Source organism: Rhinopithecus bieti, unplaced genomic scaffold (genome assembly GCF_001698545.2).
Source record: "Rhinopithecus bieti isolate Rb0 unplaced genomic scaffold, ASM169854v2 scaffold_28517, whole genome shotgun sequence".
Classification (NCBI taxonomy): Eukaryota; Metazoa; Chordata; class Mammalia; order Primates; family Cercopithecidae; genus Rhinopithecus; species Rhinopithecus bieti.
The window spans coordinates 210,001-235,910 of NW_016813121.1; the positions used below are offsets into that span (position 1 = coordinate 210,001).

Consider the following 25,910-nt stretch of genomic DNA (forward strand, 5'->3'; position numbering starts at 1 on the left):
ATATGGGTGTGAATATGTACATTTTAACTGAGGCTTGGAGAAGTTATATACTTGCCCAAAGCCACACAGTTAGTAAGTGATGAAGCTGGTATTTGAATGGTACTGTCATGTTCATGCAGACTCAGAACCATAGGTTACGCTGCTTTCTTGTACAATGCATTTTATTCTGCATCCAGCTCTCATATACCTATCATTTCTTAATCCTTTGAATTATAATCAAAAGCAACCATCAGTATATCAAAGCGATACCTGTACCCCCATGTTAATTGCAGCAGTATTCACAATGGCCAACATATGGAAGCAACGTAAGTGCCCATCAATTGATGAATGGAAAAAGAAAATGTGGTATATATACAGAATGGAATGCTATTTGTATTTGAGCATTAAAAAAAAGAATGAAATCCTATCATTTTCAGCAACACGTATGGTACTGGAAGACATTATGTTAAGTGAAATCCTATCATTTGCAGTACGGCACTGGAGAACTAAGAGGCCCCAAACAAGCCTGGGTGTGGTGGTTCACACCTGTAATCCCAGGACTTTGGGAGGCCAAGGCAGGTGGTTCTGTTGAGTTCAGGAATTTAAGACCAGCCTAGGCAACATGGCAAAACCCCATCTCTACAAAAAATATATATAAAAATTGGCCAAGTGTGGTGACATGCACTTGTGGTCCCAGCTACTGGAGGGGCTGAGGTGGACCCAGGGAGTCAAGGTTGCAGTGAGCCAAGACCACACCACTGCACTCCAGCCTGGGCAACAGAGAGAGAGAGAGAAAAAAAAAATGAACGGGAAGAGAAGGCAGATCTAGATAACCACAGAGTGAAAATTACTCAGATTAAGAGACAGTAGAGAGAAGAGGCTAAAAAAAAAAAGTCCTTAGTAGATTTTGAAGTAAGTGTTAATGGACATAACGAAAACTGTTTTGGTAAGATGCTATCTATTCCCATTGATTATATTCTTCAGTGCTACATAAACTTTGAAATGCTTATCAATTTAACCAATGTTGACAGCTTCTCAGTTGCCCTTGTCAGTTGCTCTTTCAGGAGCCTCTGGAGGATCCATCACTCAGTAGGAGGCAGCACCTGATGCATAATTTATAGGACACAATGCAAAATGAAAATGTGGGCCCTTTGTTAAAAAATTATTAAGAATTTCAGAACAGTGAGAGTTGAGCATTAAGCATAGCCATTCTGAATGTGAGAGCCTGTGTGACTCACAGGTCACACAACCATGAAACTGTCCTTGATAAGGGCACTCAGAAAGAATTATGTCCTGGGCTACAATGGCAGTGACCAAGGCCCTACTGGAAAGCCACACATCTGTTTCTCATCTCTTTCTAGGCCCACTGAGCACCTTCTCTCAAAATACAGTAATTTCCATCAATTTTCCCAAAAATTATCTAGAAAAGAAACCTTGGAAAGCTCACAATATTTGAACACTTTACACTTTCAGAAGGTGTATAGTTCCTGTAATCGTAGGCCTAGAATTTGGGTAATTTCTTCCATCTATGCATTCATCCATTTATTCTTTGGCATAACATTTATCAAGTACCTACTATGTGCAAGAGCTTAGCATTGTAGGTGGGGAGCTAGCTGGAAGTCTCCACTAAAAGTGTTAAGATACTTTCGTGACAAGGTTTTAGAACTGTTTTCTTACCATTATTTTTCAGAAGAAAAAATTTTGCATAAGAACTTTAAAATATTTGAGGCCATAGTAAGTATTCTTATATTAAAAAGCCTCTAAGACCGGGAACGGTGACTCATGCCTGTAATCCCAGCACTTTGGGAGGCCGAGGCGGGTGGATCACGAGGTCAGGAGATGGAAACCATCCTGGCTAACAAGGTGAAACCCCGTCTCTACTAAAAAAAAAATACTAAAAAATTAGCCGGGCATGGTGGCGGGTGCCTGTAGTCCCAGCTACTCGGGAGGCTGAGGCAAGAGAATGACGTGAACCCAGGAGGCGGAGCTTGCAGTGAGCAGAGATCGTGCCACTGCACTCCAGAGCCTGGACGACGAGTGAACTCTGTCTCAAAAAAAAAAAAAAAAAAAAAAAANAAAAGCCTCTAAGACCGGGAACGGTGACTCATGCCTGTAATCCCAGCACTTTGGGAGGCCGAGGCGGGTGGATCACGAGGTCAGGAGATGGAAACCATCCTGGCTAACAAGGTGAAACCCCGTCTCTACTAAAAAAAAAATACTAAAAAATTAGCCGGGCATGGTGGCGGGTGCCTGTAGTCCCAGCTACTCGGGAGGCTGAGGCAAGAGAATGACGTGAACCCAGGAGGCGGAGCTTGCAGTGAGCAGAGATCGTGCCACTGCACTCCAGAGCCTGGACGACGAGTGAACTCTGTCTCAAAAAAAAAAAAAAAAAAAAAAAAAACCTCTGAGTCTAGACTCAGTCCATATGACACATCATCTGTTTGCTACCTATTTTGTCTAGATGCTCTGGCATTATTAACTTTCAAAAACAACCTTTTATAGGAGCTCTAGCTCCCTCAGATCCTTTGTGGAATGGGAATCAGTGACAACTAAGCCTCTTAGAAGGCCTGAGAGCCTCAATACCTCCTGTCTTGCAGACTGCTAAGCATCCTGGATGATTTAACTGTCAAATGGGATTTACTTTCTTAGTCCTCTTGAGTATTGGTTGCCCAAACTTTTATTTTATTCCGCCTAGATCATTTTCTCACTGACCTCCAAAAGAATCTTGTGCTTTCCTACCTCTGTGCATTTGCCTATTCTGGTCTGCCCACCTGAAATGCTCTTTCCTCACTCCCCCTAAGGCTACACATCTGAATGCTTCACATCCTTCAAGCTTGATGACCAGGACTTTGAACCCATTAATCCCACTTTTGTGAATCTAATGAAAGAAAATGATCAAGAAAACACACACACACACACACACACACACACACACACACACACACATTATATGTTACTGTATGATTTACATTACAAAATCAAAGCAATTTGTCTTGATTTCTTAATCTTAAGAGTCACACTTTAATTCATCTTTCTAATGCATATTACAAGTGATGTATAACTAATGTAATCTTTTCTTCATTCTAAAAAATGCTATTTTAAAACCATGTTTCACTTAAAAATCATTGATGACTTAGAATAAAGGGAAATATCACTAATGCCCCTACAAAGTGAGGAAGTATGGTCCACAAAACCACCCGCATTTTTTATGACAATTACAGGGTGGCAGGATTCTCAAGACCACTCTCTGTTTCAATAATTCTCTGGAAGGAATCACAGAACTCAATGAAAGCTGTTATACTAATGGAATGAATAGAGGATAAAATCAGCTAAGGTAAGATGCACACAGGGCAGAATACAAGAACGGTCCCAGCATAGAATTTTCATTGGTGCTCACCCAGTAGAGTGAGGAATGTGACTCCTCTGGCAATGATGCATGCCAATATGCACAGATTATTGTCAACCAGAGAAGGTTACTTCATTTTTGGGAGTCCGGGTTTTTTATTGGGTTTTTATCATGTAGACATAATTGAATGTCTATGAGACTGACCTTTAGTCTTCAGCCCTTCCAGAGACTGAACTGATAACTTTTGTCTCCAGCCCCTCTGGGGGTAGAATGGATACCACATGGTCCATGGCCCCCTCCATAAATCACATTGTTGGGCTGTTCAACATGGCCCAAAACCCCAGGAAAGCAAAGATAATTTTGTCAGGAAGGACATTCCAAGGGTCTAGAAATCATCTCCCAGTAGCCAAGGGCAATGACCAGATCTCTCTTTGGGTAAGATTAATTATTCACTACATCACCTCCAAATGAGGGATTGGTTAAATTAAATATAGTACCATAATATTATGGGATAACATGCAGCTTATTAAAATTATGTTTTGAAATGTACTTATGACATGGGGAAATTTATAGAGCATAGTCTTGTGTATATTTAATTTGAATTTTGTGTGTGTGTGCGTATGTGTGTTGTCTTTAAGATAACCAATAATATATTTACATTCTTCTGCTTTAGTGATTTTTTCAATTGCCCACATTTAGTCTCCATGTAATGTCTGTGTGTGTTTTTTTCTCCTCCCCATTCAGGTTCTGTATCTTTTTATACAGAATAACAGAGACTTTTCCTTTCTTCCTATTACCTTTAGTCCCACTAAATATTGCCAGGCTTTGGAAACATTTAAAGTCAAGGAAAGGCAAAGGCTTCCTTAGAAAGTCCTCCTTGGAAAGTCAGTTGTAGAGACAAGACAGTTTCTCAGCAAGAATTCTCTGTTTCTCTGCCTATTAAATTTATTCATTCATTCCTTCATTTATTGAACAAATCTTACAGTATTTATGCTAAGACTGGGGCTGGCTATACAGATGAGTAGAGCCATAGGGTCTTCCACTTAATGGACTTGGAACCTGGTAACAGAAAGGAACACGTAAAGGATAAACTACCATATATGACAAAAGTGTCCTCTTCCTCCATAGAAACCCAAAGTGGTCCAGCATATTCCAATTTGGAAACTGAGAAATTCAATGAGGTCACCCTAGCTGAAGCCATAGAGGGTGGAGGCATTTGTAGTACACCTTCCTTCCTCTATAGGTTCTGTACCGTCCATCCTACAGACAGATCTTAGAATGTGGTGTTAGGATGGAGGCTTAGACATCTCCTACCTTACGGATCCAGCATTCTGATCATTTCTATTTTCTTCTCTTTATTTTGGAATTTGACTGTTTGCTTTCCTTTTAATCCTCAAACTAAAAAGACACACCACGTTTCTATTCAAGACATTAAAATGGCAGACCAGGTGTCAGAATGAAGTACCCTAAATGACTCCAAGTTTTCGACACTTTAATGATTTCACAGTAATCGACCTGGCACCATTTCTGATTTTACCAATTGTTGTAGAGCAAAACAAAGAAAGAAAACAATAGCAAAATATGAATCACCAGTTTATTTTTCATAAAAATAAATGATTAATTGAATACAAGTATAAGTTATTCATATTGTTTAATAACAAGTATACACACATGCATACAAAGTGAAAAGTACCGTGATAACTCAGAACAAAGATTTTTAAAGTGTAGAAACAAAATCACCATATTCTACCTAGAGAAATAAGATGTCACTCCCCCGTCTTCTCATGCACAGAATCTGCCTCAATCCCCAATATTAGTTGGTCCTAGTACCCCTAAGATTGTCTTTGGTTCCATTTCTAATGATAGCCTCATGCTGTGTATCTAAATCAGCTGTTTTTGACCCAATGTTAAATATCTTCTTAAGTCAATATTGTTATTACCAACTTAAAAAATAAGCTCCATCTTTTCTGCTCCATTCAAAACCTGGGGGTGTGGGAGAAATCTGCTTGACTGCAAGCCAGGCAGGGAACACACAAGAACACACACATATGCACATGTTCACAAACCAACCACCAAAAAGGAAATGCATCTCATTTTGGCCTGTCCAGAGGGCTTGGTAAACAATGGAGAGGATTGAGGTGGAAAAAATACCAAAAAAACTACCTGAAAGCCCTTGTTTATGTGCTTAAAAAATAACAGGGAGATGTGAGTGGCTCTCAATTAGGGTGTGTTGAGGTGGATATAGAGTCATGTTAAATGAATGAGCCTTACTTTCCTCATTTCCTCTGGCTATATTTTCCCTAAAACATCCAGAGCTACTTTTTTCTTACACCAGATTTAAAAATGAATAATATCAAAGGCAAAATTGTTTTGACCAAGGTGATTCCTGTGTTTCAGGTTGCATGAAGAGGGAAAATCTGTGAACAACTTATTCACTGGGTCTAGTTCATGGGTTAGTTGGTTAGTGCTGAGAAAAACACGGGTCCATCATCCAGTGGGTTCTTCTTCACATTTTGAACATCTGGATGACTTAACTGACTCTTAGCTTTTATCCAATCACCTAGTTTTCCTGTAGACAATTTTAGCATAATATAAAAGTTCTCTAAAATAGGCTAAGGTTGACCTGTTCTCTTACAAACAAATATAATACACATCACACACACAGTCGTGAATGTAAACATATGCATATATATACACACACAAGCAATTTCTGGTAACGGAAATCAAGAATTACAACACGGAGCTATTTTTTATTTCAAATTTCTTGAATTGTTTCTTGGCCTCTCTCAGCTCATTCAGGAAATTCGAGTCCCTCAGGAGCATATGTTGTGTTTCCAGCTTCCTTTCTATCCCCCATGGCACCACACCATTTTGGACATCATAGGAGCTCAGAAAATGTTAAATGACTATGTACATGAATGACTCGGAACACAACTCAATGATTGAAAGTTTTTAATTAGAAAATTTCTGAAAAGATAACTATTGGTTACTGGACTTCATTCCTGGGTGATGAAATAATCTTTACAACAGACCCTCATGATATGAGTTTACCTGTGTAACAAACCTTCCCATGTAACCCTGAACCTAAAATAAAATGTTAACTTAAAAAAAAGTCAAATGCAGGCAATTCATATTAGAGTCTCATGTCAATTAGTTAATTACCATCAAGAATAAAGTAGTCTTCAGTTGCAAGGAGTGCGTAATCTATCTAGTGAAACAAGATTAATAGAGGTGAAAAACGGCAAAAGATACCAAAAGTGTGCAGTAAACACCCCTCTGTAACATCTTGATGACTATCTGAGTACTACAAAGTTCAGAGGAGAGGGGAGTTGATGGAGGCAGGAGCAGACAGGGCTGTCTTCATGCGGGATATTGGGTGCCATCTGAAACTGGAAGGGCAGTGACGTTTGCAAAGGTGAAAGAGACACTGGGTAGTTTTGCTAGGTGAGTGAAATAACATGGTGAGTGACAACTTTTCCTTTTGGGACTAGAACATAAAAAGCAGATGAGTATCAACTCATTTGTTCTTGGAGCCTGTGTACCCCAAATCAATAAAAAATAACACCTTGCAAGATAGCTGAGATTAGGAGAAAACTAGGAGACTGGCCAGACAAGCTTAAAGCCTGTAATGGGTTTGCGGCCACGTGAGAATACATAGTGGGTGATAGACACCCAGGTTCCCTAAAGCAGGAACCTGGTAGGCCTTGTTCATTTTGTTCACCACAATATCTCCAATGCTTAGAACGGTGCCTGGCCCTTGGTAGGCACTTAAATGATTTTTGTGAAACGCAAGAATGAATCTTGAAATACTGTTTTTGAGACTGAGTTTGAGGCCCAGTTTATACAAACCGAAGCAGAACCATTTCAGAGACCAAGAGAGTGAGTGCTGTGTTTGTTTTCCTGGATGGGTTGGCCTCCAGTGGTGTTTGCTGAAAATACAAGTCCATTTCCCCATTAGAGTAAAGGTGAAAGAACTCAAGGAATGCGCTCTTCCCTTCAGAAGTGTGTGAAGGTAAATGTCTTTTTGTAAGCTAGTCTGCTTCCTGCCCACGCCTAGAAGCATGAAATCTGATTACTCATTCCAAAGTAGGCATGACTACCAATGTTAATAAAGCTCATAAAAGTGCTTAGCCCTTTACAAACAAATCCATTATTTATTTTGCCTGTCTCATCTGTGCACTCTGATAATTGAGTATGTGTGGTAGAGCTTGTTGTGAAAAATGGCTTCAAATCTAGTCAAATCCCCTGATTTAGTTTCAACTAAATGCAGAGAATGGATCTGTCCCAAGATTAATAGATTATATTTGAAAGGAGGAGATACCCAACTAGAAAAATAAGGAATTGAGGTGGAATTTTATAAGATAAAAATAAAAAGATCATGTTTTGTTTCTTATCCTAGAACTAAAGGGTGCCTTCTGGTATTGATCACATTCTACCTTGGTTAATGTTTTCTATCACGCTGTTAGTTTCACGCTACCAAGAAATGTCAGTGCTCAGCCACTAAAACGCTGGCCATGAAATTCATGGTTATATGTAAACTGTGATATTTCCATTTTTTTCTGAAAATGTCATTTTTCTCTCATGCTTTTCACCTGTTCCACCTTGAGGCTTTGCTTTTGACAAATAGAAGAAATTAAAGAGATTCTTCCCAATACACACCTCTTTTTTCTATGTGATCTCATAAGCCTTCAGGGAAAGATGAGTGCCAGTGTCTTATAGACGGCAATCCTTAGTGTCTGTACTTTGTTTCCCTACAAGGGATATAAAACCTTTGTAACTTCCCTACAGCCTACTCACAGTGGCAGCAGGAATAGAAATGATATCTGTTTCTCTTCATGTTGTGTCTCCTCCAGTTGCCCTCCTCCAGTTTCCAACATTCAACAAAGGGTTTTTGTTGTTGCTGTTTTTGTTGTTGTTACGGAGTCTTGCTCTGTTGCCCAGGCTGGAATGTGATCTCAGCTCACTGCACACTCCGCCTTCCAGGTTCAAGTGATTCTCCTGTCTCAGTCTCCCGAGCAGCTGAGATTACAGGTGCGCACCACCATGTCCGGTAGAGGCGGGGTTTCACCATGTTGGCCAGGCTGATCTCCAACTCCTGACCTCAGGTGATCTGTCCGCCTCGGCCTCCCAAAGTGCTGGCATAAGCCACCACGCCCGCCCCAACAAAGGGTTTTTTGTTTCTTTTTGTCTATTGGAAAGGCCTCCCTGCCCCACATCTCTCCCAGAGATGAGCTGAGAGTGAAAGTGGAGAATTTCCTGGGGGCTTCTCAAGTGATCCGCCCTTTGTATACTTCTACTGCAGAGAGAAGGCACACATTTTCTTCCCATCGAAAAATGCAACCTGGAAGCCTGGCTTCCTGAGGGTGTGACCTTGTGCTCTGGGGAAGTTATTCATCCATCTTGGCAGGCTTGACTGTGGCAGGCTTATGGGAGTTAAGGTTGGAGCTTCTGACCCCTCAAAAGGCTGCACAGCCTGTGAAAAATGTAGGAGGCCCAGCAATTGAACCCTCAGCCATGAACTCCATGGCCAATATTTTCTCGGGTTGTGCATTCTTTTGAGGGATCAGAAGCTCCAACCCTTGCTTCCCCAGCCTCATTTCCACAATCTGTGGATAGACAAACATGCCAAGAAGGATGAATAACTTCCTGAGAGACCAAGGACCCATCCTCAGGAAGCCAGGCTTCCAGGCTATTCCTTCTTCCACCCATGGAGAAGTACAAAGGACAAGTCCCTACACCACTGGTGGCACATGCAAAGTGTAGCTGTACCCAGGCAAATATTCAACTAGGAGCCAGAGTTGTGTCTAAAATTGACACACATGGACCCCAACTCCCGGACTCCTCCTCCTGGGAATGTTGTAAGGTTATGGAGCATATGTAGGACCCAGATGCTGTAATGAACTTTTATGTAGCAAGAAGAAGCATTCAGAAGGGAAAAGCTAGAATTTGGTCACAAAGTCTCAACTCTTGGTCGTAGAAGTTGCTGGCCATGTCTGATACTGAACAAAGTTCCTCCTTGCCCATATCTGTGCCTACTGTACATTGTTGCACATGAAGCTGGGGTTTATTAGCTGCCCTGGAGGGAGAGGCCCAGAGTTACACTTTGATTTGGGGCTTGACAGTGCACTCCTGGGCTGGCAGGGAGTGTGGAGATGGATGGAGTGGCCAGAACTGGAAGGGTGCAGTGGGGGCATAGTCGGTCCTCCTCCTGGAGGTACACTCAGGACTTGCATCACAATCTTCTAAATATCTATTATGGTAACAACATCTGCATCTTTGAGAGGAATGTAAATTTTTTGAGAAAATAAAATTTATCCAAACCCATGGGCATAAATAACCATGTACAGCAAGGTAGTTTCTATTTTGAAAAATTGGGTGTAAATTGAAAGCTCTGAATACAGAGCTCTAGAGATAGACCTAAAGTCATGAGGTCAGCCGAGTGTGGTGGCTCATGCCTGTAATCCCAACACTTTCGGGGGCCAATGCAGGAGGATAACTTGAGCCCAGGAGTTTGAGACCAGCCTAGGAAATATAGTGAGACCCTGTCTTTACATAAAAACACAAAAAACAAAAAAAAATTAATTTAGCCAGGCATGGTGACTCATGCTTGTAATCCCAGCTACTCAGGAGGCTGAGGAGGAAGGACTGCTTGAGTCTGGGAGGTAGAGGCTTCAGTGAACCATGATTGTGCCAATGCACTACAGCCTGGTGACAGAGGGAGAACCTGTCTCAAAACAAAAACAAAATGACATTTTGGACTGGATAATTATAAAATATAAAAATTAAGTTATGAGATCTATTTTCTTCTGCATTTCAAACCTGGCTCAGTTCTCACAGGAAATTGCCAACTTTCTTTTGTGAGCTTTTGAAATAAGCATTAAATATGTCTAGAAGGCAGAATACATACATGTGGAAAGTAGGATCCTACTTACGTGGAAGGAGGAAGTCTTGAACAACATATTCTAAACTTTTAACAGCGATTATTTCTTGGTGGGTGGCAAATGGGTGCATAGGGAACTGGAAAGTCAAGTATAATGAGAAAAGAAATGTATACTTTCTGTCATAAAAATTTTTACATTTCTGGTAAAATAAAAGCTAATAATACAAGCTAACATATAGTAGGCACATACTATGTTCCAGGAATTTTGCTAAATATACTATTTCATTTAATTCTCATAAAAACCCTGTAGGCAGGTACCATTACTGTTTTAATTTAACAGTTTGGGAACTGATGTTTTGGAGAGGCTAAGTTACTCACCAGAGGATGCACGGCTAAGTGTGAGAGCTATAATGTAAATGTGGCACCCCAATTCTGTCATTCGGGCCACTCCACTGAATCTCCTCAAATAAGTAAGTAAATAAGTAAATAAATAACCAAATAGAAGTAAAAATTCCTCTTTGGAAAGCAAGGAGTCAATCTCACTACCTCATACTCACACCTCCTATACATCTTATGCTTACACTCAGATGTAAACTTTGGTTCATTTAAACAATCCAATGTACATTTGTGTAACACACAACCCCTCTCAGTACCTGCAACACCAGGATAAGGAAAGTGAATATACATTTGGGGGAGGCAGAGTAGAGAAAAGAAGAGGCCACAAAAAGATATCTGAGGCTGGTGATCTGTCTTCCCTAAAGTAAAAAAATAAAAGGAGGAAGGACAGATGGGCTAGTATGAGATTGCAATTTAGGAACCTGAAAGTTCTGTAGACTTGGAAATGTCCTAAGTAAAACTAATACTAATGGTTTTTGGATATATTTTAAAAGCCTATTTTATATTAACAAGGAAAAAATAATAGAAGTGCGTTTGGGTTTATAGTTCTTCAGTATCATTCTGTTAAAACCCTTATTTTCCCTGAACTATTTTTCTTTCTACTTGTCAAAGGTCACTTTCTTCTTCTTAAGCTCCTGTAGTCCTTCCCCTTACCTTTAAATGGTATTTTCTTTTTTTATGGATACATAATAGTTATACATATTTATGGTGTATGTCTGATATTTTGATACATTCATATAATGTGTAATGATTCCATCAGGGTAATTGGGATATTCATCACCTCGGGCATTTTAATTTCTATTTATTGGGAACATTTCAAATCTTCTTTTCTAGCTGTTTTGAAATACACAGTAAATTATTGTTAACAATCACCTTATTGTGCTATCAAACACTAGAACTTCCATTCCTTCTATACAACTATTTTGTACACATTAACCTTTCTTCATCCCTCTTCCCCCTTCCCAGTCTCTGGTAGCCATGTCATCCCTCTCCACCTCAATGAGATCAACTTTTTTATGTATGAGTGAGAACATGCAATCTTTTTCTTTCTGTGCCTGGCATGTTTTGCTTGATATAATGTTCTATAGTTCCATCCATATCCCTGCAAATGGCAGAGTTTCATTCTTCTGGATCACATAGTAGATTTATTTGAAATTTTTTGAGGAACTTCCACAGTGTTTTCCAGAGTGGCTCTACTAATTTGCATTTCTACGAGCAGTGCACTAACATTCCCCTTTTTCAGCATCCTTACCAGTGTTTGTTACTTGTTGTCTTTTTAATAATAGCCATTTTTAACTACAGTCCGATGATATCTCATTGTGGTATTGATTTGCATTTTCTTAATGATTGCTGATAATTAGCAGTTTTTCATATGCCTGTTGGCCATTTGTATGTCTTTTTCTGTAAAACTGAACAGGCATTTCCTAAGCCATCTGGATAGAACACCCTTATAGGAATGTTTTGCCTGAAAAATCCATGTCCCACGGACCATACTTTTACAAATTTGGGCTTATTTTTCTTCTGAAAAGAGGAAGTAAAAGAAAATCACCGATCGCCTATCATATTACAGACACCAAACAAGCTGCTTTACCTTTACCTCCATTTAGGTTTCCAAAGAACCCTGCAAGGTAAATGTCATCTTTCTCATTTCACAAATAAAAAGGAATAAGATGGCCTGTCCAAAGTGGTCAATAGCAGGATGGAAGTTTGAACTCTGTCTATTGTCCCCAAAGCCTGTGTTTTCCTCTATGCACATTGCTTTTCAGTAGTAATGATGTTCTATAGAATTCATGCTTTATTATTAACATTAGTGTCATTAATGTAAATAACAGCCACCATTTGTTGAATGCTTAGTAAATAGCAGTATCCTAAGAATTTTCAGGCTTCTCTCCTGTACTTTGAACAATAACTTTACAGATGAAGTAACCAAACTTTTGTAATGTAACCAAGTTAATATGGCTAGTAAGTGTTGGAAGCAGGCCTCAAACCCAAACCCATATCTTTCTTAACAGTTCTATTACATTTTCTAGAATGCTACCACCCAGCATTAATCACTTCTCTGCTTACATCATTACCAAGACTTTTTTGCTTACTGATGTTTACAGAAGTGTTGTCAATAGAAAACAAAATGGAAACAAGTCCTCACCCCCACCCCCTACTCTCCAGCATAAGGGAGGCTTCCCAGCCCTGCTGATCCTAATCTCCAGCCCTTGGTCTCTAACAGTCCCTATCTCAGTGGTTCCCAAATTTAAGTGTGCACCAGAGTCACCAAAGAGCTTGCTAAAATAACAGGTCCCTGGGCCCTGTTCTGGAGTTTCTAATTCAGAAGGTCTGGGGAGAAGTCCAAGAACTGGCATTTCTAATAAGTTCTAGGTGATGCTGATGCTGCTGGCTGGGGAATACTCCCTGAGAACCATTCTCTGATCTAAGAGAAAGCAGGCTATGAGCAATTCATGTGCCGCAGACTTTCATATGTAAACAATTGTCAGCAGAAATGATGGAAGTGATTTCACGAATGTGACTTTTTAATTCACCCTTTTTAAACTAGTTATTGGGGAAAGGGTGGCTGCATAACATTTCCCACAATGTGGTGAAATAGAAGACAGATGGGGCTGGTTCTCCTGCCCAGCCTACCTCAGGAAGAGAGAGTCACATTATCACCAGCACCAGGCAAAGCTTTCATGCTACGAAGAATTATCCTTGGCAGTGCCCAGCAGCATGTTGTCATGGAATTCACAGCTGCCTTGCCCATGCCCTGTTCAGGGATATGGCTGAGATCTAAGAACCAGAAAACCTTATCCACAAATCCAGTGTGTCCCTTGGCAGAACATCACACTGAGGAACTCCTTTGCTCTGGTTTCGAGCATTGGGTCAGAATTCCAAAGGGATGTTGCCTCCCATTTGGTTGGCATAATGTAGCTGTTGGCAATGCTTTATCTACAATTTCTATCCAGCAAGATAAGGTCTTGCCAAACCCATATGGGCTGGTATTGTTCAGTGATAAATTTCTCTTCTCCCAGCGTGATACTCATGAAGAGACCCAGAATTATAGAAAGTCAGAGATAGAAGAGACCTTTAAGCTTATCTAATGAATGTGGATCTGTGGTTTTACAGATGGGAAACTGAAATGCAGAGAGACAACAGGAAGAAGCTAGACCCCAAGCCTCCCAAGGACTCCCTGTCCCACAGAAAAATCTCCCCATTCCCCCACAGGAGCCAATCAAGGAAATACAACTAGGCACATTTGGTTAAGATCAAGCCAGGTTAAATGTGGACCCCCTATGGGAGAATTCATGGTAATCAGTGAACTAGGGAGCTCTTCCCCTATCACTTCTTTTAGTTCTTTGCTCCAGTTTCACCCCTCCTCCACTTTGCCCAGGTTAGCAAGAGACTCTCAGATAAAGGGTATGGAAAAATTACTTCATGGCATGGTGTTAAGAATGTTATGCTGTTAAAAGACAGCCCCAGTGTACAATTTCTCTCCAGAAGGGATACATATCTATGAATAAAATGTGATCTGTTGCTGCTTCACAAGGTGAGGACAGTGGGGAGACTTTCCAAACAAGGGAGGGGAGCTTGCCTGGGCCACAGCGGTGAAGGCTGAGGAGTTAACTGCAAAGCAGCCCTGAGCGTTCCAGGCCAACCCCTGGGGACCTTGCAAATCTCTGTTCTGCATTCAAGTCACTGTTTTATGTTTGTTTGCTTTATTTTGTTCCCTCCACCCTAAGACCTTGGGTACAAAGTGGAATCTGTAAACAGTTTTATGTAATTCATCCATGGAAGTGGAGCTCTAGGCTGACAAGACTATGTAAAATTTTCCAGACTATTTATTCCCAAAGTAAGAAATGAATCCAAAAAAGCACAGAATATTTCTAATCTATTTTTCAAACCACATATTTGAATTAACTCTGTTTTGCCCAAGGTATCCAAGGTAAAACCTTTTGATATGACTCAAATATTAAAACAAAACAAACAAAACAAAACAAAAAAACCACTAAAAACACTGTTTTTCTAGAAGATGAAAATCCCGTTCCACCCATGGCTAATTCCCGCTTTGCTTAAAGCGGTCTTCTGTGTTTACCAGCACACTTGAGCATAAACCCAGGAAAGAGGCATTGTTTGCCATCAGGAAACAGAGCTATTATAGCCACAGATTCCTAATCTCTTTTATTATACAAACCAAAGCAGTAACAATGCAGATTGCCCCTAATTAGAGTGGTGAGATTAAAACACCTTTTGCACCCTCAAATTTGAGAGTGAATTTCAGGTGTATTTAAGTTTTAAGGAAGGTGTCCACGATTTATTGTTAGGTCTAAGCCTGCCCCCTGAAGTTTGATAAGGGTAATTACAGTATAGGCCTACTGCCTTCTTACAAAATGCAAATTGTCTTTCCACAGAAGAACCGCTTGAGGTTGTCGCAAAATGGCTAGGTATTGATGTAATGTATATCAAAATAATAACAGCTATTTATGACAAACCCACAGCCAATATCATACTGAATGGGCAAAAACTGGAAGCATTCCCTTTGAAAACTGGCACAAGACAAGGTGCCCTCTCTCAACATTCCTATTCAGCATAGTGTTGGAAGTTCTGGCCAGGGCAATCAGGCAAGAGAAAGAAAGAAAGGGTATTCAGTTAGGGGAAAAGGAAAGTCAAATTGTCCCTGTTTGCAGTTGACATGACTGTATATTTAGAAAACCCCCATCATCTCAGCCCAAACCCTCCTTAAGCTGATAAGCAACTTCAGCAAAACTCAGGATAAAAATCAATGTGCAAAAATCATAAGCATTCCTATACACCAATAACACCAATAACAAACAGAGAGCCAAATCATGAGTGAACTCCCATTCACAATTGCTACAAAGAGAACAAAATACCTAGGAATCCAACTTAAAGAGATGTGAAGGACCTCTTCAAGGAGAAATACATGCCACTGCTCAACAAAATAAAAGAGGACACAAACAAATGGAAGAACATTCCATGCTCATGGGTAGGAAGAATCAATATAGTGAAAATGGCCATACTGCCCAAGGTAATTTATAGATTCAATGCCATCCCCATCAAGCTATCAATGACTTTCTTCACAGAATTGGAAAAAAAAAAAAATACTTCAAAGTTCATATGGAATCATAAAAGAGCTTGCATTGCCAAGACAATCCTAAGCAAAAAGAACAGAATTGGAGGCATCACGCTACCTGACTTCAAACTATGTTACAAGATGACAGTAACCAAAACAGCATGGTACTGGTACTAAAACAGATATATAGACCAATGGAACAGAACAGAGGCCTCAGAAGTAACACCACACATCTACAACCATCTGATCTTTGACAAACCTGACAAAAACAAGAAATGGGAAAAGGAATCCCTATTTAATAAATGATGCTGGGAAAACTGGCTAGCCATATGTAGAAAGCTGAGACTCGATCCCTTCCTTACACCTTATACAAAAATTAATTCAAGATGGATTAAAGACTTAAATGTTAGACCTAAAACCATAAAAATCCTAGAAGAAAACCTAGGCAATACCATTCAGGACATAGGCATGGGCAAGGACTTCACGACTAAAACACCAAAAGCAATGGAAACAAAAGCCAAAATAGACAAATGGAATCTACTTAATGATTTGGTGATCATTAAAAGGTCAGGAAACAATAGATGCTGGAGAGGACATGGAGAAATAGGAATGCTTTTACACTGTTAGTGGGAGTGTAAATTAGTTCAACCANCCAAGACAATCCTAAGCAAAAGAACAGAATTGGAGGCATCACGCTACCTGACTTCAAACTATGTTACAAGATGACAGTAACCAAAACAGCATGGTACTGGTACTAAAACAGATATATAGACCAATGGAACAGAACAGAGGCCTCAGAAGTAACACCACACATCTACAACCATCTGATCTTTGACAAACCTGACAAAACAAGAAATGGGAAAAGGAATCCCTATTTAATAAATGATGCTGGGAAAACTGGCTAGCCATATGTAGAAAGCTGAGACTCGATCCCTTCCTTACACCTTATACAAAATTAATTCAAGATGGATTAAAGACTTAAATGTTAGACCTAAAACCATAAAATCCTAGAAGAAAACCTAGGCAATACCATTCAGGACATAGGCATGGGCAAGGACTTCACGACTAAAACACCAAAAGCAATGGAAACAAAAGCCAAAATAGACAAATGGAATCTACTTAATGATTTGGTGATCATTAAAAGGTCAGGAAACAATAGATGCTGGAGAGGACATGGAGAAATAGGAATGCTTTTACACTGTTAGTGGGAGTGTAAATTAGTTCAACCATTGTGGAAGATAGCGATTCCTCAAGGATCTAGAACTAGAAATACCTTTTGACTCAGCAATCCCATTATAAACCCAAAGGATTATAAATCATGCTACTATACAGACATATGCACATGTATGTTTATTGTAGCACTATCCACAATAGCAAAGACTTGGAACCAACCCAAATGTCCATCAATGATAGACTGGATTAAGAAAATGTGGCACATTGGCCAGGCGTGGTGGCTCACACTTGTAATCCCAGCACTTTGGGAGGCCAAGGCAGGCGGATCATTTGAGGTCGGAAGTTTGAGACCAGCCTGACCAACATGGAGAAACCCCGTCTCTACTAAAAATACAAAATTAGCCAGCCATGTTGCCCATGCCTGTATGTCAGCTACTCGGGAGGCTGAGGCAGGAAAATCGCTTGAACCCAAGAGGCGGAGGTTGCGGTGAGCCAAGATCATGCCATTGCACTCCAGCCTGGGCAACAAAAGCAAAACTCCATCTCAAAGAAAAAAAAAAAGAAAAGAAAAGAAAAGAAAGAAAATATGGCACATATACATCATGGAACACTATGCAGCCATAAAAAAGGATGAGTTCGTGTCCTTTGCAGGGACGTGGATGAAGCTGGAAACCATCATTCTCAGTAAACTATCACAAGGACAGAACACCAAACATCCCACGTTCTCACTCATAGGTGGGAACTGAACAATGAGAACATTTGGACACAGGACAGGGAACATCACATATCGGGGCCTGTCGGGGGCTGAGGGACTGGGGGAGGGATAGCATTAGGAGAAATACCTAATGTAAATAATGAGTTGATGGGTGCAGCAAACCAACATGGCACATGTATACCTATGTATCAAACCTGCACATCGTGCACACATACCCTAGAACTTAAAGTAAAACAAATAAACAAACAAATAAAGAAAGAACGAAGATTTATCGGGGTGTCCAATCTTTTGCCTTCTCTGGGCCACACTGGAATAAGAAGAATTGTCTTGGGCCATACATAAAATACGCTAACACTAACGATAGCTGATGAGCTTAAAAAAAATCGCAAAAAAGTCACAATGTTTTAAGAAAGTTTATGAATTTATGTTGGGCTACATTCAAAGCTGTCCTCAGCCACATGCGGCCTGTGGGCAGAAGGTTGAACAAGCTTGATTTAGATCTCTTTTGCCATCTTCTCCCCCACCAAAACACTCCCTAGTCTCCACCTTCTCAATATAGTTACATTGTTATTAGTTTGGTTCTATCAAAATCATTTCACATTATTGAGATTGTTTATATTCTATTAATAGCTGAGCTAGGTAGTAAGTTTGTTTTTTTTTTCTTTTCTGTACAGCTTTTTCTTTCTGTTAGATGTCATATTATTTTCTTTTTACTTGCTGGAATATACGTGTTCTAATCAAAATTCATCCCCAAACTCTCCTTCCCTAGTAAGTAAACCTCCTCTAAATAACACTCAGATGCATTGTTTTTCTTTTTCTGAGCAATATCCTCTGAAGATCCAGCCTGAATCTCCCCTGTAGCTCCTGTCTGGGAAGTTCCCTTTATCCCCATTAGAAAGATTCTGTTCCCTCTGCTGCCTCTTCTATTACATCCTTTGTTTTGGTGGGGCCATGTCTTCATCCTTCTGGGTTTACTCCCACATGTGGCGTGGCACATTCTTTGACAGTTTTGAGGAAAGGGAGCACTGGAAGGAAATTTACTGAAAACTTCCATACATAAAAATATCTTTATTCTTCTTCACATTTGTTGCTTCTAGGTTGCAATCATTTCTCCTCAACATTTTGATGGTATTCTTCATTGTTTTCTAGCTTATAATATTACTGTGGAGAGTTCTGATAATATTCTGGTTTTTGAGCTTTTGTATAAAACCTGTTTTTTTCCCCCTCTCTGAAAGTGTTCAGGTCTTCTTTTTGTCTCCTGTGATCTGAAATTTTGCAATGATGTGTCTAACTATGGTTTTACTTTCATCCAGCTTACTGAGAATTTGATGGGCAATTTCAATAGAGAATATGACATTTCTTAGTGACAACATTTTTTCTCCATTTATTTATTTAATGCCCTTCCTTCTGCTTCTTTCCTCTTTTTTTTCTGCAAAATGTACTCAAGTTTTGAAACTCCTGGTCTTGTCCTCTAATCCTCTCTTTTCTAATTTACATCCATTTTTCTTTAATTCTGCTTTCTAGATCATTTCCTCAACTTTATCTTCCAATCCTTCTATTGAAGCATTTTATTAAGATGTTTTAAATTTCAAAGGTATCTTTTGGTTGTCTGTGTGTTCCTTGTTATAGCACTCACTTTATAGAGGCAATATCCTGCTTGAGGATAAAACTGATTGTCTCTTAAGTCTCCTGCCTTCTAGTATGATTTTCTCTCCTAATTTGTATTTCTCTGTTTGTTTCTTCATTGTTCTAGGTGAGCTTGTACCACAGGACTCAAGATGAGACCACATTGCCTCTCTCTGCATTTTACTTTTTTCTTTGTGGCCTCTGCGTTTAATACTGGAAGCTTTTGTAAAGTACTTTAACGATCCTAGACTGTTTGCTTTTATTTCAGACTGAGACACTAAAAAGCTGATTTGATGGTTGGATTGTCTGTGTATTAGGTGAGGTATGAGGACTCTTGGCCTTCCTGTAGAATGATTACCTGGAAAAATAATTCCTTAGCAAAATTCAAAGTCAGTATCTTCAATGTTTCCTCCTGTTATAATCAGATCCTCCAGAGATGCCTGTTCAAACTTCACGTGGGTTGGCTGTGTCCGCACCCAAATCTCATCTTACATTGTAGCTCCCATAATTCTCATGTGTTGTGGGAGGAACCCAGTGGGAGATAATTGAATTATGAAAGCAGTTTCCCCCATACTATTCTCATGGTAGTAAGTAAGTCTCACAAGATTTGCTGGTTTTATAAGCGGAAACCCCTTTCATATCGTTTTTCACTCCCTCTCTTGCCTGCTGCCATGTAAGAAGTCCCTTTGCTCCTCGTTTGTCTTCCACCATGATTGTGAGACCTCCATAGCTATGTGGAACTGTGGGTCCATTAAACCTTTTTTTTAAAATTAAATTACCCAGTCTTAGGTATGTGTTTATCAGCAGCATGAGAATGGACTAATACAAGACTCTTGCCTTAAAAATGTAAGACTTGCTGCCATTGTTATATGTTAACTTTCACTAAACCTTTTGTTTTCAGGATGGGAAACCTCTACCAACTGATTCTGGTGTCTCTCAGTTCCAATATCCCATCTTTTCCCATATCTCCATATAATCTACTAGTAGGATGAAGGAAAGGACATTTGCTTGGCTACTTGGAATTAGAGAGGTACCTGGGGGACCAGCTGCTTCCTAAATTGAACTGGAACCAACTCTACTATTCAGTCCCATATTCACCCAACTTCTTATGGTACCTGACGCTGTGAAGTGTTGAGTCTCTTGGGGGATTCTGCAGTGTAAAGTAAGTCGCTTCTTGTTTTTTTTTTTTTTTTTTTTTCCCACTGCTTGCTTCATATTTAACTTTTTTAGGTCTTCTAAGTCAGTTCATCCCACCCCACCTGCTTTCCAAAGTTGTGTTGCTGTTATCTCTTCTTTCGTTCCCTATCTGTGGAATTTCATGTCTGTGACCTCCAGTGATCCCTCCCTCCTGGTGTTCACACCTTTTGAAATGCCCTCCCCTTGATTGTGGCCAGGACCTGTGACTTGGTTCTAACCTGTGAAATATGGCAAAAGTTATGGGTTGTCACTCTCCTAATTATCTTACATTATACAAGACGCTGTCTTAAAAGCAGACGGGAGTTAGAGACTCTCCTTGCAGGCTTAATGCTGTAAGTGGCCAAGTTGGAAAAGCCCATGTGGCAAAAAAAATATGGGTGGCCTCTAGGGTCTGAGGATGGACTCTAGCCAATAGTCAGCAAAAAGCCACCATTCTCATTCCCACAACCACAAGGGAACAAATTCTGCCAACAACCTTAATGAGTTGGAAGTGAATTATTCCCCACCTGAGCCTCCAGATGACATAACAGTCCATCCAGTACCTTGATGACAGCCTTGTGTAACCCTGAGCAAAGCACAAGCTTAGCTGTGCATGGAATCCATCCATGACCACTTTGAGATAATAAATGTGTGTTGCTTTAAGCTGCTGAGTTTGCCGTAATTTTATATGCAGCAATAGAAAACTATCATAATAGAAATGGAATAAACTATTATAATAGAAAACACAGTAATAGAAAATTAATACAATGCCATTCACTTTTTTATTATTTTATTGTTGTTTTAGTAGCATTTTGAGGTGAATGTATGCATAATCAGTGAATTAGACAAGCATGCACATACATGATATCTGATCAAACTTTTTTGTCTCTCATCATCATAAAATTTATTCAGTGGGAAAAGCTTTTTCTTCCATCAGATGCATTCCAGTTATACACCAACATACTCAGGTAAGAGCAACATTTTGGTCATTTTAAATAGTTTGGTAATTATGACTCCCAGTCTCCTATAATAAGAAGAAACTACAATAATTTAGTACTAAATTTTTCCTCCCTCCCCAACTAAATCTTGTGTTGAGTTGCCTACTTGCACTAGCACATCTTCCCTTGCTGGTTGACATTTTTGCTAAGCTTTTCTCCCTTTCCTTCCACCCCACCTTGGGCACTGAGGTTTCTGGCCTCCCCTTTCCCAAGGTCCCAGAAAAAAAGAAATATGTCTTATGAGATAGGGCCACCTTCACATGGTTTCAGGGCTCTCTGGATAGTAATTGTGTATAATAAGAGAGAGAGCATTCAAGAACTCCCATAGAAATTCTCATAGCCTTGACTTCTCATCTTTAGCCTATGCAGATTCTTTTGTATTCCAGATGGTCATTTGTGTCTCCTTCCTCATCCCACAATCTGGCTTCACCTTCCACTTCTTGATGCTGTGTTCCCTCCATCTCTTTGGACAACCTCATCAGAGAAGACTTAAAAGAGCCCCATGCTGACCTTCACTCTTGCATGTCTCACCATGGTTCGTGGGAAACACACATCCATTGCCCTGAGAAACACTAGACCTGAAGGCTAGTCTCAACACAGAACCCATTCTGGGCTCTACTACCAGAGCTGTGGCCACAATTCTAGGCAAGGATCAGAGTTTCGTCAGTCATGCACCCTAATTGTTGTGGTTCCATAGAAAGCTATCTGAGAAATCTTCTCTCACTAAATTTGAGGTCAAGGAGCAGACATTCCTCCTTCTCTCACTTTTGGGGGTAGGTAGAGCAAGAAGGCTCATAGAGTAGTTTTCTGCAAGGAAATCTGTCTCTTAAAATTCTCTGTTGCCTCTCGTATTTATTTGTGGTGTATAGAACCATCTGACTGGTCCTCAGTCATTTCCTTCGAACATCTCACTTTCATATTTCATGCGTGCTGCACCTTGGTGCCTTGTGGAAATCTAACGTTGAATTTCTCTTAGGTATGCTTATTTAATTGACCACCGCTAACTAGAAGTTCCCCCAGCTGTCTTTATTTGCATCGCGTGAAGGCTTTCCGTATCAGGAGGCTAAGAGACACTCCTTAAGCCTCTCAAAACAACAAGGATGAATCAAAGGTTTGGATTCCTCTGGGCACTATGGTCAGGGCTGAAACTCAGGTAGGTAAGCCAAATATGATGGAAGTATGGAAAAGAAATGTTGTTTCACGTAGCATCAACTTCTGCTGCTCTGTATGTCATCCAAAAGTGGCACTGGCCATACAAGAAAATAACTTCCACAAAGTGCCTATGGTGTACTATGAAAGAAAATAAGGATGTTTTAAGGTACCTCCCTGGAAGCTGACGACCAAATTCTCCCTTAATTTCTCTCTTACATAGAATTCTGGGAGTGGTGAACTGTGTAACTGACCTCATAAAGATTTACTAGAGCCGTAGGTAATTTTCAAGGCTTTTATTGGCTGTAGAAATGGTCTGGGAGAGAAAATTCCCCAGATTCCCCTTAACTGACTTCACAATCTTTGGCAAGTCGCTTTACCCCTCTGAGCCCCCATGCCCTCATCTCTGCACTAGGTCTGCCTTGACACTTCGGTTTGCAGGGTGTGGGACCAGACGAAAGTGCCTTGTAAACTGAAAAATGCCACATTACATATCAAGTCACATTATTATACTTTCTGACAAATGGTTACAAAGCTATCTGAAATGGAAGTTTTCATTTTATTTCTGAATAACTTTCAATGTTAAGTGATAGAACTTAAAAAGCAAAAGCAAACATAAAATTCAACTAGAAGATTTGAAAGAGAAATGGTTTTTTCTCTAGGAAATTTGCACTAATAACTTTTCCCACCCCAAGCAACCAGTAACTTTTAACAAGAAAATAAACATGGCCTATTAATTTATCTAAAGCTATTTCATACAATTTTCTGACTTCAATCCAGATTATTGGAAATGCCATGTGAATAGTGCTGCTTTATGAAAATAGAAACCATATTTTATGGTCAAGGTACAACTGATACAATTTCCAACAAAACCTGCTTTTCTGCACTTATAGAGCACTTTTTTTGAATCAAATCACATGGAAATAAATCTTCTTTTCATTTAATTGAAGACAAAAGGGAGCAGTAATGAAACCACTGAGACATTCTTGTTTTATTCCCAGACCCTTAAATCAGAAAACCCGATTGAATACTGAGCATAATTTCTTCATTGACATTTATCTCTAAATGTCAAGTTGTTTTGAAAATTTTTTCTTGATTTTATGGTTCCTTGCCTTATTCAGTTGAGAAGAACTAAGTTAGTATGATGACATTGGAGGAATCTCCAGTATGAGAAAATGCATAATGGCCTGAAGGAGAGAAAAGAGGATAATAATTATTGCTACTCTGTGGAAATCAAGCATGAGACCAAAATGAAAATTAGCCTGTAGATTATGTTACAACTAGGAACAGTTTCAAAAAGATTCTAGGGAAAGACAAAAAAAATGTGTTTGGTGGAGAGAAATAGCATTTCACCGACACCCCAGAAGCTTGCATTTGTCAAGTGTCTCTTATTTGAGAAATACCATGTTTTTCAAATATTGCTGGGAAATGATATAAAGTAGATTGAGATCACAATATGTTATTGCTGGAAGAATCTTAGTAATCTCTTAGCTTTTTATTTTATAGGTGAGGAGCAAATGCCCCCAAAAGGTAGAGACTTATAAAAAGCACTCAAGCTAACTGGTGGTAATGACAACAGAACCCAAGGGTCTGGGACAAGCACATCCTCCAGACACTTGAATTTTATCTGGAATTTGAATAATTTAAATGAGAATATAAAATGAGTTTCTCATTTTCCTACATTAATGATGACATTAATATAACTGAATGTGAAATGGGACTTGAACTCTTAAGTATGATTTCAACTTAACTTGTAAGGCAGTGTCTCCTCCTCCACTTCCATGTTCCAACCTTCTCTCTCCTCCAAGAATGCTGTGACTACTTGCAATGTTTAAACACTGGTCTTGCAGTTGCTGAATAGCACAGACTTTAGTAACCGCCAGTCAATGAACATAGGGCCAATGCATGTCACAGGTGGAGGAGACAGTGCTCTTTCACTCTTAGCAGGTGTGGCCCCTTCCTGCCCAGGGGCATTTTAGGGAGGAGGACATGTGCGACATCAGGGCACAAGCACCTGGCCGCATGCCCACTGCTTGGCAGCTGGCACAAAGGGGCGATTCTCCAGTAAGGACATAAATGGTGTTAGTCTAACCATACTCCTTCCCCTCAAGGCCTCAATGATCAATGCCACAGATTTATATAATGTCAAACTGGGGAAATAGAGATAATTTGTGATTACATTACATAAATATACTCTCTGGTTCTCCATGAGCATCAAGTCGCCTACATTGTTCCGTCAGCCCTGAGCACAGCCCAGATGAACTCTGAAAACATGGCTGGCTGATAATCTCACACTTCTCGCATGAGTTTCTTAGATGTTGCCATTGAAGTTTCTTCATATGATATACTCATATTCTCTTTTCACACCTTTTATAACCTTTTGTTTAACAGTAACTCACCTTTGTTTTTCAGTGGGTTGAAAGGATTTGAGAATTTGGATTTGGCAGATAAATCTGATGAGTTTTGCTGCACAAAAGAAAAATGAGTTATTTGGATGTTAACAGCATTCTTTTACTGTTGGTCTGTATTTCCTGACTTCCTGATGTCATTAATGATTCTTTATTCCATTTTCATGGGTGTTATTCTCTTTTCAAGAATTTAGAATGGTTACTTTCTCACTTTCTTCTGCTTTAATCTATTTAAAATGCCTAAAAATTTATTTCCAAGTGAATATTGTGTTCCTGTATATTTTTGCAACTTCTAACAACAAACTAAAAAACAGTTTTAAAGGTGGCATTATCCCTTTTCATGTCTATGCTTACATTTCTTTGGATCACATTTGTTACTAGAAGAGAAATTCATGGAGGAAAAACAGGGCTCCTACTAAAAATGGTTCCCAATAAAGCTTTGGTTTGCTCTTGCTCATCTTAGCTCTCAAATCTACTTGTGAATGACATTTTGGTCATTATTTCAGAGGCTATATAGAGTTCAATAATTTAAAAGCTGAATTATCAAATTAAGTAAAATATTTGAAACAAAAAGCATGTACTTATTGGGAAAGATATAAGTGTTTATATACATTATATATTTTTCCACTCATTAGTTCATCATTCATTTGTCCATTAATTTACCATCTCATATTGAATGCCTTTGTGTGCCAGATGCTGTTCTAGGCACTGGGAATATTGGAAGGAAAAAGTTTCATTCCCTGCTACAGTCTATGACATGAGGAAACCAAACCAAGGTGGGAAAAACATGTTCTTATCATATTCAGTAGATAGACCAGTGATAGTTTTTCAATTTTCACTGGTATTAAGTCACACTGAGCTCTGAAAAAAATAAGCCACAAAAATAAGAATTGAAAAGATTTGAAACTTTCAAAGCAAAATAATTAATTTTCTGGAATTCAGGACTCAGCAAACATCTAATGCTATAACCCTTAAAAAAAAATCCTA

General features: G+C 39.5%; 1 protein-coding gene across 1 annotated transcript in view; it reads right to left on the reverse strand.

Moving 5' to 3' along the window:
- Positions 1 to 21,141: 21,141 nt before the first annotated feature.
- Positions 21,142 to 25,910, reverse strand: part of ADGRF1 (adhesion G protein-coupled receptor F1) — a 49,920-nt gene continuing 45,151 nt past the window's right edge. Inside the window, exons 17-18 of the mRNA XM_017847694.1 lie at positions 24,915 to 24,981; positions 21,142 to 23,702 (exon numbers count right to left, since the gene is read on the reverse strand). Coding sequence (XP_017703183.1) covers positions 23,647 to 23,702; positions 24,915 to 24,981 — 123 coding nt within the window. The 3' untranslated portion in view covers positions 21,142 to 23,646. The remainder of the gene's footprint in view (positions 23,703 to 24,914; positions 24,982 to 25,910) is intronic.